The 18,047-nt window shown below is 45.0% G+C and overlaps 2 protein-coding genes across 2 annotated transcripts in view; one reads left to right on the top strand and one right to left on the bottom strand.

Moving 5' to 3' along the window:
* The first annotated feature begins 1,548 nt into the window (after positions 1-1,548).
* Positions 1,549-8,833, top strand: LOC139557869 (guanine nucleotide-binding protein G(t) subunit alpha-2-like). Its single transcript, XM_071373141.1, has 7 exons — positions 1,549-1,719; positions 1,841-2,001; positions 2,329-2,457; positions 3,121-3,250; positions 3,724-3,877; positions 7,371-7,576; positions 8,264-8,833. The coding sequence occupies exons 1-6, from the start codon at positions 1,618-1,620 to the stop codon at positions 7,556-7,558; spliced, it is 864 nt and encodes a 287-aa protein (XP_071229242.1). The 5' UTR covers positions 1,549-1,617; the 3' UTR covers positions 7,559-7,576; positions 8,264-8,833.
* A 284-nt stretch (positions 8,834-9,117) lies between these two features.
* Positions 9,118-18,047, bottom strand: part of LOC139557868 (guanine nucleotide-binding protein G(i) subunit alpha-3-like) — a 79,614-nt gene continuing 70,684 nt past the window's right edge. Inside the window, exons 6-9 of the mRNA XM_071373140.1 lie at positions 16,489-16,618; positions 15,325-15,478; positions 13,433-13,641; positions 9,118-10,969 (exon numbers count right to left, since the gene is read on the bottom strand). Of these exons, the coding sequence (XP_071229241.1) occupies positions 13,451-13,641; positions 15,325-15,478; positions 16,489-16,618 (475 nt within the window). The 3' untranslated portion in view covers positions 9,118-10,969; positions 13,433-13,450. The remainder of the gene's footprint in view (positions 10,970-13,432; positions 13,642-15,324; positions 15,479-16,488; positions 16,619-18,047) is intronic.

The raw sequence follows: 18,047 nt of genomic DNA, 5'->3' as shown, positions 1-18,047 counted from the left end.
TGACAGTATATACTGACTGGCCTGGTTACAGGATGACAGTATATACTGACTGGCTTGGTCCTCTCTAAGTAGCATCTTTCCATTATTGTGCATCCCAAATGGCACCCTATTAGGCTAGTCAAAAGGGTGCTATTTGAGCCGTACTGGACTATATAGAGAATAGGGTGCTATTTCTTTTTTTTTCTTTTTTTTCTTTTTTACCCCCTTTTCTCCCCAATTTCGCGGTTATCCAATTGTTAGTAATTACTATCTTGTCTCATCGCTACAACTCCCGTACGGGCTCGGGAGAGACGAAGGTCGAAAGCCATGCGTCCTCCGGAACACAACCCAACCAAACCGCACTGCTTCTTAACACAGCGCGCCTCCAACCCGGAAGCCAGCCGCACCAATGTGTCGGAGGAAACACTGTGCACCTGCCCACCTCGGTTAGCGCGCACTGCGCCCGGCCCGCCACAGGAGTCGCTGGTGCGCGATGAGACAAGGATATCCCTCCCGGCCAAACCCTCCCTAACCCGGACGACGCTAGACCTCCCGGTCGTGGCCGGCTTCGACAGAGCCTGGGCGCGAACCCAGAGTCTCTGGTGGCACAGCTAGCGCTGCGATGCAGTGCCCTAGACCACTGCGCCACCCGGGAGGCCGAATAGGGTGCTATTTAACCCGTACTGCACTATATAGGGAATAGGGTGCTATTTGACCCGTACCGCACTATATAGGGAATAGGGTGCTATTTAACCCGTACTGCACTATATAGGGAATAGGGTGCTATTTGACCCGTACCGCACCGGCCCAGGTTACAGGTTGGGGTCGGTGCCATAGTATTTTGGTTTTAAAGGTTTTCAAATACAAGTTTTGAATAAAGATTTTAAGTGACTTCAAGTCCTTTGTCCTGAATAGTCTGATACTCAGTGAGGCCCAGAGACGTCAGTAAGGCCCAGAGACGTCAGTGATCTCCTCACAGACTGTCCTCTTGCTCTATATTGTCACTCTTCCTCATAATCTAACTGGGTCACATTAGTAAGTGGTGTTTGTTATGTTTCAGTAGTGCACTGTATAGGGAATAGGGTGCCGTTTGGGAAGTGCCATATGTTTTCTCTAGCCACAAGGTCCAAGAGTATTCTTGGCCTGAGGGACTTCTACTTAACTGTAATTATGTTACATATTATGTGACTGATAAAGGTCAACAGATATGTAATGACAAGGCTTTTGTTTTGCCACAAGCAGGTCATACTTTTCTTCTGATACATTACATTTTCTGTCTGTGTCACAGATGAAAGCCATGTAACGAAAACGTTTAAATGGATGACATTTAACTGTCAATAAATGGTGTATTTTTGTTTTCTTTCAGGTGCTGAGGAGTCGGGGAAAAGCACCATCGTAAAACAAATGAAGTGAGTTAATTTAAAACTGAAGCCTCTCACTGAATGTCGGGCAGCTGAGAGAAATGAGCCGCAGTGTCAAATATATACCACTAGGGGCAGCTGAGAGAAAGTGAGCCGCAGTGTTACAAATATACCACTAGGTAGCAGTTTGGATAAGTGAGCAACACCAACCCCTTCTTCTTCTTCTCTCCTCCACAGAATCCTCCACCAGGGTGGTTTTAATGAGGAGGAGAAGGTGATGTACAGAGAGGTGATCTTTGGTAACATCCTGCAGTCAGCTTTGTCCATCGTCAGAGGCATGAGCATCCTGGAGATCAAGTACGGATCACCAGCCGCAGAGGTGGGTACTGCAAGCTGTGTGTGTGTGTACTATACCATACTACAGTATATTATACTACACTGTATGGACCTGTTATACCTAAACTATACTGACATAGATGTGTTGTTCTCTGTGTGGCCAGGATGAGGGCAAGACGCTGGAGAACCTTTCCAACTCCACTGAAGAGGGCACCATGCCTCCTGAGCTGGCTGAGTGCATCAAGAAGCTGTGGCTGGACCCTGGCGTCCAGGAGTGCTTTGAGAGAGCAGCTGAAGGCTACCAGCTCCTCGACTCCGCTCACTAGTGAGTTAAATCGGTCTGCCGTTATTACTCAGGACCCGTATTCACTAGCGTTTCAGAGTGCTGATCTAGGATCTGTATCCATGAAGCGTCTCAGGAGGGTGCTGATCTAGGATCTGTATCCATGAAGCATCTCAGGAGGGTGCTGATCTAGGATCAGGTCCCCCCTTTGTCCATGTCATCTTATTCATTATGATCTAAAAAGCTATATCTGATCCTAGATCAGCACTTCTACTTGGAGACGGTTGATGAATACAAACAGCTCTGACACTTACAGCCTACCTTAGTGGTCTGATCCTTGGATTGATTGATTGTGCCATTCTCCCACAGCTTCCTCAGTGACCTTGACCGCATCACCGTGGCTGACTTGACCCCCAATGACCAAGACATCCTACGGTGCAGGATCACGACCGGCGGGGTTAACGAGGAGAGGTTCACCTGTAAAGACATCCAATTCAGGTGCTGCTACAGTAGCTAACTACCGGACTGCCTTGTCACAGTGCATTATAGTACACCTGCAAAGAGGTAGAATTCAAGTTAGGTAGTGTAAACTGGTGCGATCGAACCACAGGCCTCTTGCACAACAACCCAACGTCTTAACCATTAAAGAAAATCCTTGTGATCTGAGAGCAGCATTTGGGTTTACAAGTCTACGGCTGTGTTTACACAGACAGCCCAATTCTGATCTCTTTTTTTTCTCTCACCAATTGGTCTTTTGACCAATCACATAAGCTCTTTTGCCATTGCCAATAACTCGGCAAAAGATCAGAATTGGGCGGCCTGTGTAAACGCAGCCAGTAAGAGCTATGTCTTAATGAGAGTGTGATTTCAAATCACCTCCGTTACACCGGCAACTTATAGAGCGTGAAGTATATTTTTTTGTATTATGTATGTGATCGCTGCTAGAATTGAACCACAAACCTTGGCAAGTGCCACGCTCTCACCATATACACCAACTAAGTACACACTGGAGGAGCTGTGATGTTTTCCTAACGCACACTCATACTGATTAGGTACTGTAGTTGCTGAACGCTCCTCTCCTGTAAAAAAAAAAAAGAGGGCTTTATAACTGATTGATTTGGTCAATTGATTGATTGATCGTTGTGTCTCTCTGACGGACAGGATGTTTGACATGAGCGGCAGAAGAGAAGAGAGGAAGAAGTGGATCCACTGTTTCCAGGGCGTCCATTGCGTCCTGTTCTGTAGTTCCCTCAGCGCGTATGACCTGGTGCTGCTGGAGGACGAGGAAATGGTGATCACACACACACACACACACACACACACACACACACACACACACACACACACACACACACACACACTTCAAAGTTAAACTACAGGAGACTCTACCTCCCTGGGGACAGTTGAGATGCTGATATGAATCAACCACACCACAGGAGATGCTGATATGAATCAACCACACCACAGGAGATGCTGATATGATTCAACCACACCACAGGAGATGCTGATATGATTCAACCACACCACAGGAGATGCTGATATGAATCAACCACACCACAGGAGATGCTGATATGAATCAACCACACCACAGGAGATACTGATATGATTCAACCACACCACAGGAGATGCTGATATGAATCAACCAAACCTCACCGGCTAGTGACCGCAGCCAGCTGAGGTTGTTGACGGTTTTGTAGACCAACGATGATCATGATGATGAAGATAATGATACATCATTCCTATACCCTCCTCTCCTGTTTTCAGAACCGCATGCACGAGTCTCTCCACCTATTCAACAGTATCTGCAACCACAGGTTCTTCGAGGACACCACCCACGTGCTCTTCCTCAACAAGAAGGACGTCTTCCAAGAGAAAATCAAGCATGTCCACCTCAATGTCTGCTTCCCCGACTACGATGGTGAGTCCTACTCTGAGTCCCAAATGGCAAAACGTTGTTTTCCCTGAGCTTTTAGCCTTTAGTTTGAAGTTTATTTACCATGCGACGAATGAATGAATACATCGTAAATATCTCACTGATAAGTTTCAAGTTGTCACATGCACAAGTACAGTGAAATGCCTTTCTTGCCTGCTTTTACCAACAATGTAGCTATCAATATCAGTAGTACATAAATATTCATAAACAAGTCAAGTAGAACAAAAACAAACGAGAAACAGAAATAAGAAGAACACAAGAACGTAAGTAACCTACAGTACCAGTCAGTAACCTACAGTACCAGTCAGTAACCTACAGTACCAGTCAGTAACCTACAGTACCAGTCAGTAACCTACAGTACCAGTCAGTGACCTACAGTACCAGTCAGTAACCTACAGTACCAGTCAGTGACCTACAGTACCAGTCAGTGACCTACAGTACCAGTCAGTAACCTACAGTACCAGTCAGTGACCTACAGTACCAGTCAGTGACCTACAGTACCAGTCAGTAACCTACAGGACCAGTCAGTGACCTACAGTACCAGTCAGTGACCTACAGTACCAGTCAGTGACCTACAGTACCAGTCAGTGACCTACAGTACCAGTCAGTAACCTACAGTACCAGTAAGTGACCTACAGTACCAGTAAGTGACCTACAGTACCAGTCAGTAACCTACAGTACCAGTCAGTGACCTACAGTACCAGTCAGTAACCTACAGTACCAGTCAGTAACCTACAGTACCAGTCAGTAACCTACAGTACCAGTCAGTGACCTACAGTACCAGTCAGTAACCTACAGTACCAGTAAGTGACCTACAGTACCAGTCAGTGACCTACAGTACCAGTAAGTGACCTACAGTACCAGTCAGTGACCTACAGTACCAGTCAGTGACCTACAGTACCAGTCAGTGACCTACAGTACCAGTCAGTGACCTACAGTACCAGTCAGTAACCTACAGTGCCAGTAAGTAACCTACAGTGCCAGTAAGTAACCTACAGTGCCAGTAAGTAACCTACAGTACCAGTCAGTGACCTACAGTACCAGTCAGTGACCTACAGTACCAGCCAGTAACCTACAGTACCAGTCAGTAACCTACAGTACCAGTCAGTAACCTACAGTACCAGTCAGTGACCTACAGTACCAGTCAGTGACCTACAGTACCAGTAAGTAACCTACAGTACCAGCCAAAAGTTTAGATACACCTACTCATTCAAGGGTTTTTCTTTCTTTTTAATATTTTCTACATTGTATAATAATAGTGACGACATCAACACTATTAAATAAGACATATGTGTAAAAAGTATTAAACAAATCAAAATATATTTTATATTTGAGATTCTTCAAAGTAGCCACCCTTTGCCTTGATGACAGCTTTGCACACTCTTGGCATTCTCTCAACCTGCTTCATGAGGTAGTCACCTGGAATGCGTTTCAATTAACAGGTGAGCCTTGTTAAATGTTAACTTGTGGAATTTATTTCCTTATTTATGCGTTTGAGCCAATCATTTGTGCTGTGACAAGGTAGGGGTGGAATACAGAAGATAGCAAGATACAGTTGAAGTCGGAAGTTTACATACACCTTAGACAAATATATTTTCAGTTTCACAATTCCTGACATGTAATCCTAGTAAAAATTACCTGTTTTAGGTCAGCTAGGATCACCACTTTATTTTAAGAATGTGAAATGTCAGAATAATAGTAGAGAAAATGATTTATTTCATCTGTTATTTCTTTCATCACATTCCCAGTGGGTCAGAAGTTTACATACACCAATTAGTATTTGGTAGCATTGCTTTTAAATTGTTTAACGTAAACGTTTCGGGTAGCCTTCCACAAGCTGTTTCATTTTGGCCCATTCCTCCTGACAGAGCTGGTGTAACTGAGTCAGGTTTGTAGGCCTCCTTGCTCACACAAGCCTTTTCAGTTATGCCCACAAATGTTCTATAGGATTGAGGTCAGGGCTTTGTGATGGCCACTCCAATACCTTGACTTTGTTGTCCTTAAGCCATTTTGCCACAACTTTGGAAGTATGCTTGGGGTCATTGTCCATGTGGGAGACCCATTTGCGACCAAGCCTTAACTTCCTGACTGATGTCTTGAGATGTTGGCCTGGTTACAGGATGACAGTATATACTGACTGGCCTTGCCTGGTTACAGGACCAGTCCCCCCTGCAGCAAAGCACCCCCACAACATGATGCTGCCACCCCCGTGCTTCACGGTTGGGATGGTGTTCTTCGGCTTGCAAGCCTCCCCCTTTTTCCTCCAAACATAACGATGGTCATTATGGCCAAACAGTTCTATTTTTGTTTCATCAGACCAGAGGACATTTCTCCAAAAAGTACGATCTTTGTCCCCATGTGCAGTTGCAAACCGTAGTCTGGCTTTTTATGGCGGTTTTGGAGCAATGGCTTCTTCCTTGCTGAGCGGCCTTTCAGGTTATGTCGATATAGGACTCGGGTTATGTCGATATAGGACCCAAGGTACGTCCATCTCTAGGAGACAGAACGCGTCTCCTTCCTGAGCGGTATGACGGCTGCGCGGTCCCATGGTGTTTATACTTGCGTAGTATTGTTTGTACAGATGAACGTGGTACCTTCAGGTGTTTGGAAATTGCTCCCAAGAATGAACCAAACTTGTGGAGGTCTACAATCTTTTCTGAGGTCTTGGCTGATTTCTTTTGATTTTCCCATGATGTCAAGCAAAGAGGCACTGAGTTTGAAGGTAGGCCTTGAAATACATCCACAGGTACACCTCCAATTGACTCAAATTATGTCAATTAGCCTATCAGAAGCTTCAAGCTGTTTAAAGGCAGAGTGAAATTAGTGTATTAAACATCTGACCCACTGGAATTGTGATGCAGTGAATTATAAGTGAAATAATCTGTCTGTAAACAATTGTTGGAAAAATTACTTGTTATGCACAAAGTAGATCTCCTAACCGACTTGCGAAAACTATAGTTTGTTAACAAGAAATTTGTGGAGTGGTTGAAAAACAAGTTTTAATGACTCCAACCTAAGTGTATGTAAACTTCTGACTTCAACTGTAGTTCTCCTTGGTTCCGAACCAATCATATTTCTTACTTAAACCTAACCCAACCCATAACCCTTTATCACGTGGAATTACATACTTAGTGTCTAATTTCTTGCCTAAACATAACCAATCACATTTGTTTCTGCCCTCGAGGCAGAGTTGCCATTAGAACAAGATGGGATAAGGAAAACTCCATTCTGCAAGTGGGGTCTGAGCGTAGCTTCCTCCTCTGTAACAAGACATTTTGTTACACACTTGATTTAGTTCCTTGGTCAGTTCATTCTTTAACTGAAATCCGCAGGATAAAAAAAATCACTTTGAATGGAAAAAGTATCTGAATGAAGTATTAAAACCCCTCGTATTCCCTCTGTAGGGCCAGACCCATAAAAAGGAGACAGTAACTACTCTGTCAGTTTTTCAACCTCTATACTCTTATCTCCCTAACAGGGCCAAATACATACGAAGACGCCAGTAACCACGTGAAGATGCAGTTTGAGTCTCTGAACTTGAAGCAGGCGGAGAAACCCATCTATACCCACGTCACCTGCGCTGTAGACACACAGGACGTGAACCAGGCCTTCGACACCATCACAGACGTCATCAAAATCAATCTAAAAGACGCCGGGCTGTTCTGAGGCAGCTGCTGATTGAAGGTATGACCGTCTATATTACTGCCTGATGCATGCGCACACACACACACCTCAGTGCCCAACAGGGAGTCCCTGTCTGAGAACCGACATCAGTCCTGTCGCCCCACTGACACACTGTAATAAGGGCCAGCTGTGGCCAAACTATCGGTAATTCACTTAAAACAACACATGATGACATACTGTATTGTCTTGACGTACCATTAATATTGCCATGGTCTTAGGCGCTTCGTCCCTTCTAGTACATTTTTGTTTCTATGGTTCACACCGTTTGGCACGGCTGTAGGTGAGGGTGGATGGATGAGTCATAAAGCTAACATTGACTCAATACTATCTCTGTCCCTCCCTCGACACTATCCGTCCACTCTCCCTCCCCCTCACATCGCCTCAACACTATTACAGTCTCCAAAGGGCCATTAGACAGACCTAATTAAGCTATACTTTTCTCTAAATAAATGTGGTCAAATATACATTAGAGCAGGGATGGGCATTGAAACTGTAGTCTTGGAGCGAGAGCGTAGGCTTTTGTTCCAATTAGGGTGACCAAAATTTGGGTGACCAACAAGCTGAATTTGCAGGCATGATCTATGACATAAGTAGCATTCACATGGGCACAACAGATTCTCAGAAAGATTACGTATAAATGTAAAAACATGTATACAGTTGAAATTCCTATTTTCTTCCCTTCTCCAGAACTTCCTTCCTTCCATCCATCCATCCGCCAACTCGTTGGTTTTATTTGGCCACTGTGCTGAAGGAGGTGGACAGTTGGTGGACAACTGTTTATCTGCCGTCACCACCTCAGAGCTCTGGTTCCTCGGACGCTTCCTCGACATCAACATCATCAAGGCCATTGGATTGAAACAGAGTATCAAAACATTTGTAAAAAAAAAAAATGGAAAAAAAGGCTAATTACATAAGGCAGCAGCAGGCCGGCCATATGCTCTTCTTTGCGTGAGGCATTGGGACAGCACTTAAATTGTGGAATGTAACTTTAAATCCATGAAGCTAGTGTTTTTGTCTTACCTTCAGTAGTCTCCTGTGGTCTCCATTTTAACGTAAAAAAGTTATAAAGTAAACAGCTGAAATTTCAATATTGCTAAATTCTATTTTAATCTATTTTAATAGAATAATAAGCTTACACTTTGTAAATAATAGACCAATCTTTATTTTAAGAAAGACATCAGAAGTACTGTGAGAAAGAAGGGATCTTTGTTTTTGTGATGTGTAGACACATAAAATAAAGATGCATATACTTCCCTGTTCGGTTTCTGATCGTTTGAAGGTTACACAATACTATTATTACATAGTAGGGAACATGAACACATGGACACTTTCCCACAGTGGTTGAAGTGGAATGAAAAAGGTGCTGGTACACATTTTGGATCCCGGTACTCATTATATTTTAGAGCAAATATTCTATGGAGGTGCCAGTACTCAAGTAGTAGAAAATGACAGGTTCTGATATTATAGCACCGGCCCACTTCAAGCACTGCTTTGCCATTGGCTGGATTGTGAAATACAAAAGACAAATATGGAGATGAGCGGAGAGCTTTAGTGCCATAATTTAATGGTGTTAAGATCAAAAACAACAACATCTGTACAAAGTCAAACTGAACCAGAAATATAACGTAGTTACTACATCTGATCAGTGTCCAGGGTCGTATTCATTAGTGCACACCGTTTCAAAATGTAGCAAAACGTTATTATTAAAGTCTTATTGGACAATTCCAGGTATTCCCTCCCTGTTTCAGTGTATTTTCTTCTGTTTGGGGGCCTAATGGTGAATATGACCCTGGAATGTATAGTAATGTCCGGGAAGTGGTGACAGTCTAACCCAGATACAGTAGTTAGTGGCTATTTGGCAACCGTTTTCTGGACAGAATTAACGCTCAGTGGAGTTCTCCTTGGTTCCGAACCAATCATATTTCTTACTTAAAAACTTAACCCAACCCATAACCCTTTATCACGTGGAATTACATACTTAGTGTCTCATTTCTTGCCTAAACTTAACCAAATCACATTTGTTTCTGCCCTCGGAGGCAGAGTTGCCATTAGAATGGGATAAGGAAAACTCCATTCTGCAAGTGGGGTCTGAGCGTAGCTTCCCCCTCTGTAACAAGACATTTTGTTACACACTTGATTTAGTTCCTTGGTCAGTTCATTCTTTAACTGAAATTCACAGGATTAAAAAAATCACTTTGAATTAAAAAAATGAAGGCCATAAAATATCAAGCTGTGAATTCCAAAAATCTCTTTCATGCAGGTAATCAATAATTATTGTCTTATAAAGTGTTGTGATACAATTATTAATCTCACTTGACAATAATCAATATTCAATGATCAATAAATGTACAATAATGTGCGGTAGTGAACAAGAGTCCTAAATATAAAAATACTGTTCAATACAAAGTGGTCCATTTCTACATTTTTTTTTTTATTTTTTTTAAGAATCAGAAATAAGGATTGTAGTCTAAGTGAAACCTCATGTTAAAGTCTACACAAGACTATTGAATTCATGAAAAGATGGCTGATTAAAATCTCAAAACGTGAAGAGTTAGAGTAGGTGCAGGTCAAATCTATCACATGAATTCCTGATCCATACGCCAACTTCAGACCAGTAACCAAACTCATAGATAGAAATAAATGCAATCTGATAATCTAAAGAAATCCCAAAAATGAAAAAGAAACTATTTCAACTACTTTATACAAATAACATGCTATAAAATAAAAATAAATTTAATGAAAAATTAAATGAGGCATATGACTCAGTGAACGAATGCAACAGATGTAAAAAAAAAAGAATCGTGAAATATTGCGACGAGAGATATTCAGCTTGGTGGTCGGGTCCTTTTTGTTTTCATATATACCAGTAGTGTGTCAAACTATAGATGTGAGCACTGGAATGGAGAAACGGGATAGTCAAAAATAGTGCACTACATAAAGAATTAGGTTTCCATTTGGGAACTAGCCAAGGATTATTTTTCTATCTGTGTGATTTGTTGGTTAATCACCAACTAAATGTCATAAAAACATCAATTCACTCCATATACATTATTTGGAACTAAAAACAGAAGTGGTCTGTAGTCGAACTTGGCGTTCCCATAGAAGTCACAGTGAATCTTTCACTAGTGAAGGTTTTATCCACAGTTCAGTTCTGTCCTGCTCCTCGGTGTGTATCAGAGCGTTGAACATGGAGGAAAATCGTCTCGGATAAAAATAAAAAAGTGGTAAAAAAAAAACAGGAACCAAATCCCAAAATGCAGGATTCATCAGGTGCTACATGCAGCGCGGCAACGAACAGTCTCAAGTCTCCGGTTCTACTTTCTAGAATCTTCTACGATCATCTAATGCAAACATCCCAAGTCATCATCCCCTCCCATGAGGCTCACCAGACACCTACAAAGGATGAAGAGAGGACAGGATAAAAAAGTTAACCATTATAAAACTCTGCCAAAGCCTCGTACCTCTGACTGCATCCCAGCTGTGCACCTTCAACCAATACCAGGACTTTTATGTATTTAACTAGGCAAGTCAGTTAAGAACAAATTCTTATTTATAATGACGGCCTAACAAAAGGCCTCCTGCGGGGACGGGGGATTAAAAATAAAAATTAATTAAATAAAAATATAGGACAAAACACACATCACGACAAGAGAGACAACACTACATAGAGAGAGAGATCTAAGGCAACATCACAGTAAGTTAGCAACACAACATGACAACAACATGGTAGCAACACAACATGACAACAACATGGTAGCAACACAGCATGACAACATGGTAGCAGCACAACATGACAACAACATGGTAGCAGCACAACATGACAACAACATGGTAGCAGCACAACATGACAACAACATGGTAGCAGCACGACATGACAACAACATGGTAGCAACACAACATGACAACAACATGGTAGCAGCACAACATGACAACAGCATGGCAGCAGCACAACATGACAACAGCATGGCAGCAGCACAACATGACAACAGCATGGTAGCAGCACAACATGACAACAGCATGGTAGCAGCACAACATGGTAGCAACACAACATGACAACAACATGGTAGCAGCACAACATGACAACATGGTAGCAGCACAACATGGTAGCAACACAACATGACAACAACATGGTAGCAGCACAACATGACAACAGCATGGTAGCAGCACAACATGACAACAGCATGGTAGCAGCACAACATGGTAGCAGCACAACATGACAACAACATGTTAGCAGCACAACATGACAACAACATGGTAGCAGCACAACATGACAACAACATGTTAGCAGCACAACATGACAACAACATGTTAGCAGCACAACATGACAACAACATGGTAGCAGCACAACATGACAACAGCATGGTAGCAGCACAACATGGTAGCAGCACAACATGACAACAGCATGGTAGCAGCACAACATGACAACATGGTAGCAGCACAACATGGTAGCAGCACAACATGACAACAACATGGTAGCAACACAACAACAACATGGTAGCAACACAACAACATGGTAGCAGCACAACATGACAACAACATGGTAGAAACACAACATGGTAGCAGCACAACATGACAACAACATGGTAGCAGCACAACATGACAACAACATGGTAGCAGCACAACATGACAACAACATGGTAGCAACATGGTAGCAGCACAACATGACAACAACATGGTAGCAACACAACATGACAACAACATGGTAGCAGCACAACATGACAACAACATGGTAGCAGCACAACATGACAACAACATGGTAGCAGATAGGGGGAAGTGAGGCCTAAGATATCTCAGATAGGGGGGAGTGAGGCCTAAGATATCTCCGATAGGGGGAAGTGAGGCCTAAGATATCTCCGATAGGGGGGAGTGAGGCCTAAGATATCTCCGATAGGGGGGAGTGAGGCCTAAGATATCTCCGATAGGGGGGAGTGAGGCCTAAGATATCTCAGATAGGGGGGAGTGAGGCCTAAGATATCTCCGATAGGGGGAAGTGAGGCCTAAGATATCTCCGATAGGGGGGAGTGAGGCCTAAGATATCTCCGATAGGGGGAGTGAGGCCTAAGATATCTCCGATAGGGGGAAGTGAGGCCTAAGATATCTCCGATAGGGGGGAGTGAGGCCTAAGATATCTCAGATAGGGGGGAGTGAGGCCTAAGATATCTCAGATAGGGGGGAGTGAGGCCTAAGATATCTCAGATAGGGGGGAGTGAGGCCTAAGATATCTCAGATAGGGGGGAGTGAGGCCTAAGATATCTCAGATAGGGGGGAGTGAGGCCTAAGATTTCTCAGGCCTAAGAGGGTTTATAAATAAACATCTGTACACCTTCAACCAATACCAGGTCTAGGACCAACAGCTTTAACATCAACTAACCTGTACCCCCGCACACTGACTCGGGAACCGGTACCCCCTGTATATAGCCTCGTTAATGTTATGTTACTTTTTACTTTAGTTTAGTCTTGAACTGTACTGTTGGTTAAGGGCTTGTAAGGAGGCATTTCACGGTAAGGTCTACACTTATTGTATTCGGCGCATGTGACAAATAAAGTTCGATTTTATTTTATTTGAATATCAGGTCTAGGATCTGCACCTTTAACCAATACCAAGTCTAGGATATTTTTTTTTACAGGGATTCAGTAACTACAAATATCAAAGGTCACTGACCTGAAGATCCCTGTCACCTCAGTAGAGTCCACACTCCTTGAGGTTGATCTACAGGAGGGGGTAGGTGCTAGAGGGTAAGGGTTGATTTGGTACTGACCTGAAGATCCCCGTCACCTCAGTAGAGTCCACACTCCTTGAGGTTGATCTACAGGAGGGGGTAGGTGCTAGGGGGTAAGGGTTGATTTGGTACTGACCTGAAGATCCCCGTCACCTCAGTAGAGTCCACACTCCTTGAGGTTGATCTTGATAATGACGTCTGTGACGGCGTCGAACACGAACTGGACGTTCTTGGTGTCGGTGGCGCAGGTGAAGTGGGTGTAGATCTCTTTAGTGCCCTTCCTCCTGTTCAGATCCTCAAACTGACACTGGATGTACGCTGCTGCCTCCTCATATGTACTGGCTCCTGTAAAGATAATAACAACAACAATAATAATGCATTATGGGTACTGTAGTACACTAGATATAGGTTGCTGCCTCATATGTACTGGCACCTGTAATAATAATAACAATAATAATAATGCATTATGGGTAATGTAGTACATTAGATATAGGCTGCAGCCTCCTCATATATTCTGGCACTTGGGTTGGTGAGGAGACATATCAGAACAAGAGCATTATGGGTCATGTAGTACACTAGATGTAGGCTACCCCCTCATATGTACTGGCACCTGTAATAATAATAGTGCATTATGGGTACTGCAGTGCACTGGATGTAGGCTGCCCCCTCATATGTACTGGCACCTGTAATAATAATAGTGCATTATGGGTCATGTAGTACACTAGATGTAGGCTGCCCCCTCATATGTACTGGCACCAGGCAGCGTTGGTGAGGAAATGGGACACCATGATGTTAGCTTCAGAGAAATCATTACGAAGACAAACCAGACTCTTGTTCAATAGGCATGAAACTGAACAAAAGAGGTAGGGACAGACTTCAAAAATACCCCCACCTCTAAATCAACATAAACAAAAAACCAAAGACATGTCAATAGTTACCAATCAATTCTGTGCATTATATATATACACTGCTCTAAAAAATAAATGGAACACTTAAACAACACAATGTAACGCCAAGTCAATCACACTTCTGTGAAATCAAACTATCCACTTAGGAAGCAACACTGATTGACAATAAATTTCACATGCTGTTGTGCAAATGGAATAGACAAAAGGTGAAAATTATAGGCAATTAGCAAGACACCCCCAATAAAGGAGTGGTTCTGCAGGTGGTGACCACAGACCACTTCTCAGTTCCTATGCTTCCTGGCTGATGTTTTGGTCACTTTTGAATGCTGGCGGTGCTTTCACTCTAGTGGTAGCATGAGACGGAGTCTACAACCCACACAAGTGGCTCAGGTAGTGCAGCTCATCCAGGATGGCACATCAATGCGAGCTGTGGCAAGAAGGTTTGCTGTGTCTGTCAGCGTAGTGTCCAGAGCATGGAGGCGCTACCAGGAGACAGGCCAGTACATCAGGAGACGTGGAGGAGGCCGTAGGAGGGCAACAACCCAGCAGCAGGACCGCTACCTCCGCCTTTGAGCAGGAGGAGCAATGCCAGAGCCCTGCAAAATGACCTCCAGCAGGCCACAAATGTGCATGTGTCTGCTCAAACGGTCAGAAACAGACTCCATGAGGGTGGAAGGAGTATTGTATTGTATTTTTTTTACCTTTATTTAACTAGGCAAGTCAGTTAAGAACAAATTCTTATTTACAATGACGGCCTACCGGGGAACAGTGGGTTAACTGCCTTGTTCAGGGGCAGAACAACAGATTTTTACCTCGTCAGTTCGGGGATTCGACTTTGCAACCTTTCGGTTACAAGTCCAACGCTCTAACCACTAGGCTAGCTGCCGCCCCTATATCGGTAGTAGAAATGCAAGCCAAAGCAAAGTTCAGAAAAAAGCTAACAGTTGCTATCTAAATATGCTTTATTTAGGTTGCTAATGGCATGACCCCAAAATAGCTAACAAAAACAATAATATATTTCCGAATATTTGACATCATGTATTTGGTCAGTGTGTGTGTGTGTGTGTGTGTGTGTGTGTGTGTGTGTGTGTGTGTACTACTCAACGTGTCTGATCCTCACCTGCGTACTCGGGGTAACAGATGGTGAGTGGACTCCTGCCGATCTTCTCCTCAAACAGATCCTTCTTGTTGAGGAACAGGATGACGGAGGTGTCTGTGAACCACTTGTTGTTGCAGATGGAGTCAAACAGCTTCATGCTCTCATGCATACGGTTCTGTAGGGGAGGACCGAACGGTTCATTAATAGGACCCGGGCCGGGTGGCACGTAACGTAAATGCTAATGCTATAAACAAATGAAAATGCTAAGCATCCTGAGCCGGCTAGCACCGAGACGTTTTGAAAAGGAGGTGAGAGATTTGAGTAAGGGAGAACTCCCTCACCCTTCCTCTGGAGAATGAACTGACTCCGCCCATCCCCCTCCCTCCTCTACCTCCCTCTTCACCACTTTCTTCTGCCTGAATTGAACCTCATCACCCTTCCTCACCCCTCTTCGTCCTCTGCCAACACCAGGTCATAGTCGCTGAGTGCCACACAGAAGATTATGTCCATTACACCCTCCCTCCTCACCCCTTACTCTCTCTCACCCCCTCTCCACCCCTTCTCTCTCACCCCCTCTCCACCCCTTCTCTCTCACCCCCTCTCCACCCCTTCTCTCTCACCCCCTCTCCACCCCTTACTCTCTCTCTTCTCTTTCACCCCCTCTCCACCCCTTCTCTCACCCCCTCTCCACCCCTTCTCTCTCACCCCCTCTCCACCCCTTCTCTCTCACCCCCTCTCCACCCCTTACTCTCTCTCTTCTCTCACCCCCTCTCCACCCCTTCTCTCTCACCCCCTCTCCACCCCTTTCTCTCACCCCCTCTCCACCCCTTCTCTCTCTCACCCCCTCTCCACCCCTTCTCTCTCACCCCCTCTCCACCCCTTACTCTCTCTCTTCTCTCACCCCCTCTCCACCCCTTCTCTCTCACCCCTTCTCTCTCACCCCCTCTCCACCCCTTTCTCTCACCCCCTCTCCACCCCTTCTCTCACCCCCTCTCCACCCCTTCTCTCACCCCCTCTCCACCCCTTACTCTCTCTCTTCTCTCTCACCCCCTCTCCACCCCTTCTCTCTCACCCCCTCTCCACCCCTTACTCTCTCTCTTCTCTCTCACCCCCTCTCCACCCCTTCTCTCTCACCCCCTCTCCACCACTTCTCTCTCACCCCCTCTCCACCCCTTCTCTCCTTACCATCTCTTCGTCCTCTGCCAACACCAGGTCATAGTCGCTGAGCGCCACACAGAAGATGATGGAGGTCACTCCCTCAAAGCAGTGGATCCACTTCTTCCTCTCTGACCGCTGGCCGCCCACGTCAAACATTCTGGGGGTGAAACAGTGACAAAGACACCCAGCGTGTGTTACAGCAGGATCAGGTCAACGTCAGGTTCAGGGCAGGAGGGGAGGGGAGGTACCGCAGTGTGAAGGTAAACATACAGTATAACTATTGATAGATTTGACAAGATTTGATGACCAATTGACTTCGCATGCACCTTTCACTAGTTTCACTTGAACTAATTCAGGCTAACTTCTGCACCTCTACCCCACCCTGCACCACGGTCCCAGACAGTGTGTTCAGCTCATCCAGGCTAACTTCTGCACCTCTACCCCACCATGCACCACGGACCCAGACAGTCAGTTTAGCTCACCCAGGCTAACTTCTGCACCTCTACCCAACCATGCACCACGGTCCCAGACAGTCAGTTTAGCTCATTCAGGCTAACTTCTGCACCTCTACCCCACCATGCACCACGGACCCAGACAGTCAGTTTAGCTCACCCAGGCTAACTTCTGCACCTCTACCCCACCCTGCACCACGGTCCCAGACAGTCAGTTTAGCTCATTCAGGCTAACTTCTGCACCTCTACCCCACCATGCACCACGGTCCCAGACAGTCAGTTTAGCTCATTCAGGCTAACTTCTGCACCTCTACCCCACCATGCACCACGGTCCCAGACAGTGTGTTTAGCTCACCCAGGCTAACATCTGCACCTCTACCCCACCATGCACCACGGTCCCAGACAGTGTGTTTAGCTCACCCAGGCTAACTTCTGCACCTCTACCCCACCATGCACCACGGTCCCAGTCAGTCAGTTTAGCTCATTCAGGCTAACTTCTGCATCTGTACCCCACCATGCACCACGGTCCCAGACAGTCAGTTTAGCTCATTCAGGCTAACTTCTGCACCTCTACCCCACCATGCACCACGGTCCCAGACAGTCAGTTTAGCTCATTCAGGCTAACATCTGCACCTCTACCCCAGCATGCACCACGGTCCCAGACAGTGTGTTTAGCTCACCCAGGCTAACATCTGCACCTCTACCCCACCATGCACCACGGTCCCAGACAGTCAGTTTAGCTCACCCAGGCTAACTTCTGCACCTGTACCCCACCACAGTCCCAGACAATCAGTTTAGCTCATCCAGGCTAACTTCTGGCACCTGTACCCCACCACAGTCCCAGACAGTGTGGTTAGCTCATTCAGGCTAACTTCTGCACCTGTACCCCACCACAGTCCCAGACAGTGTGGTTAGCTCATTCAGGCTAACTTCTGCACCTGTACCCCACCACAGTCCCAGACAGTGTGGTTAGCTCATTCAGGCTAACTTCTGCACCTGTAACCCACCATGGTCCTAGACAGCAGAGTTAGAAGTTTACACTGAGCAACTCAACTGAAATAACACACAGACCGACAGACAACATATGCCCCTGCCTGCATTAGCCCAGACAATGGAGTCGTCCCAGACATTTAT

Source organism: Salvelinus alpinus, chromosome 28 (genome assembly GCF_045679555.1).
Source record: "Salvelinus alpinus chromosome 28, SLU_Salpinus.1, whole genome shotgun sequence".
NCBI classification, from domain to species: Eukaryota; Metazoa; Chordata; class Actinopteri; order Salmoniformes; family Salmonidae; genus Salvelinus; species Salvelinus alpinus.
This window is presented reverse-complemented; position numbering and strand designations above follow the sequence as displayed.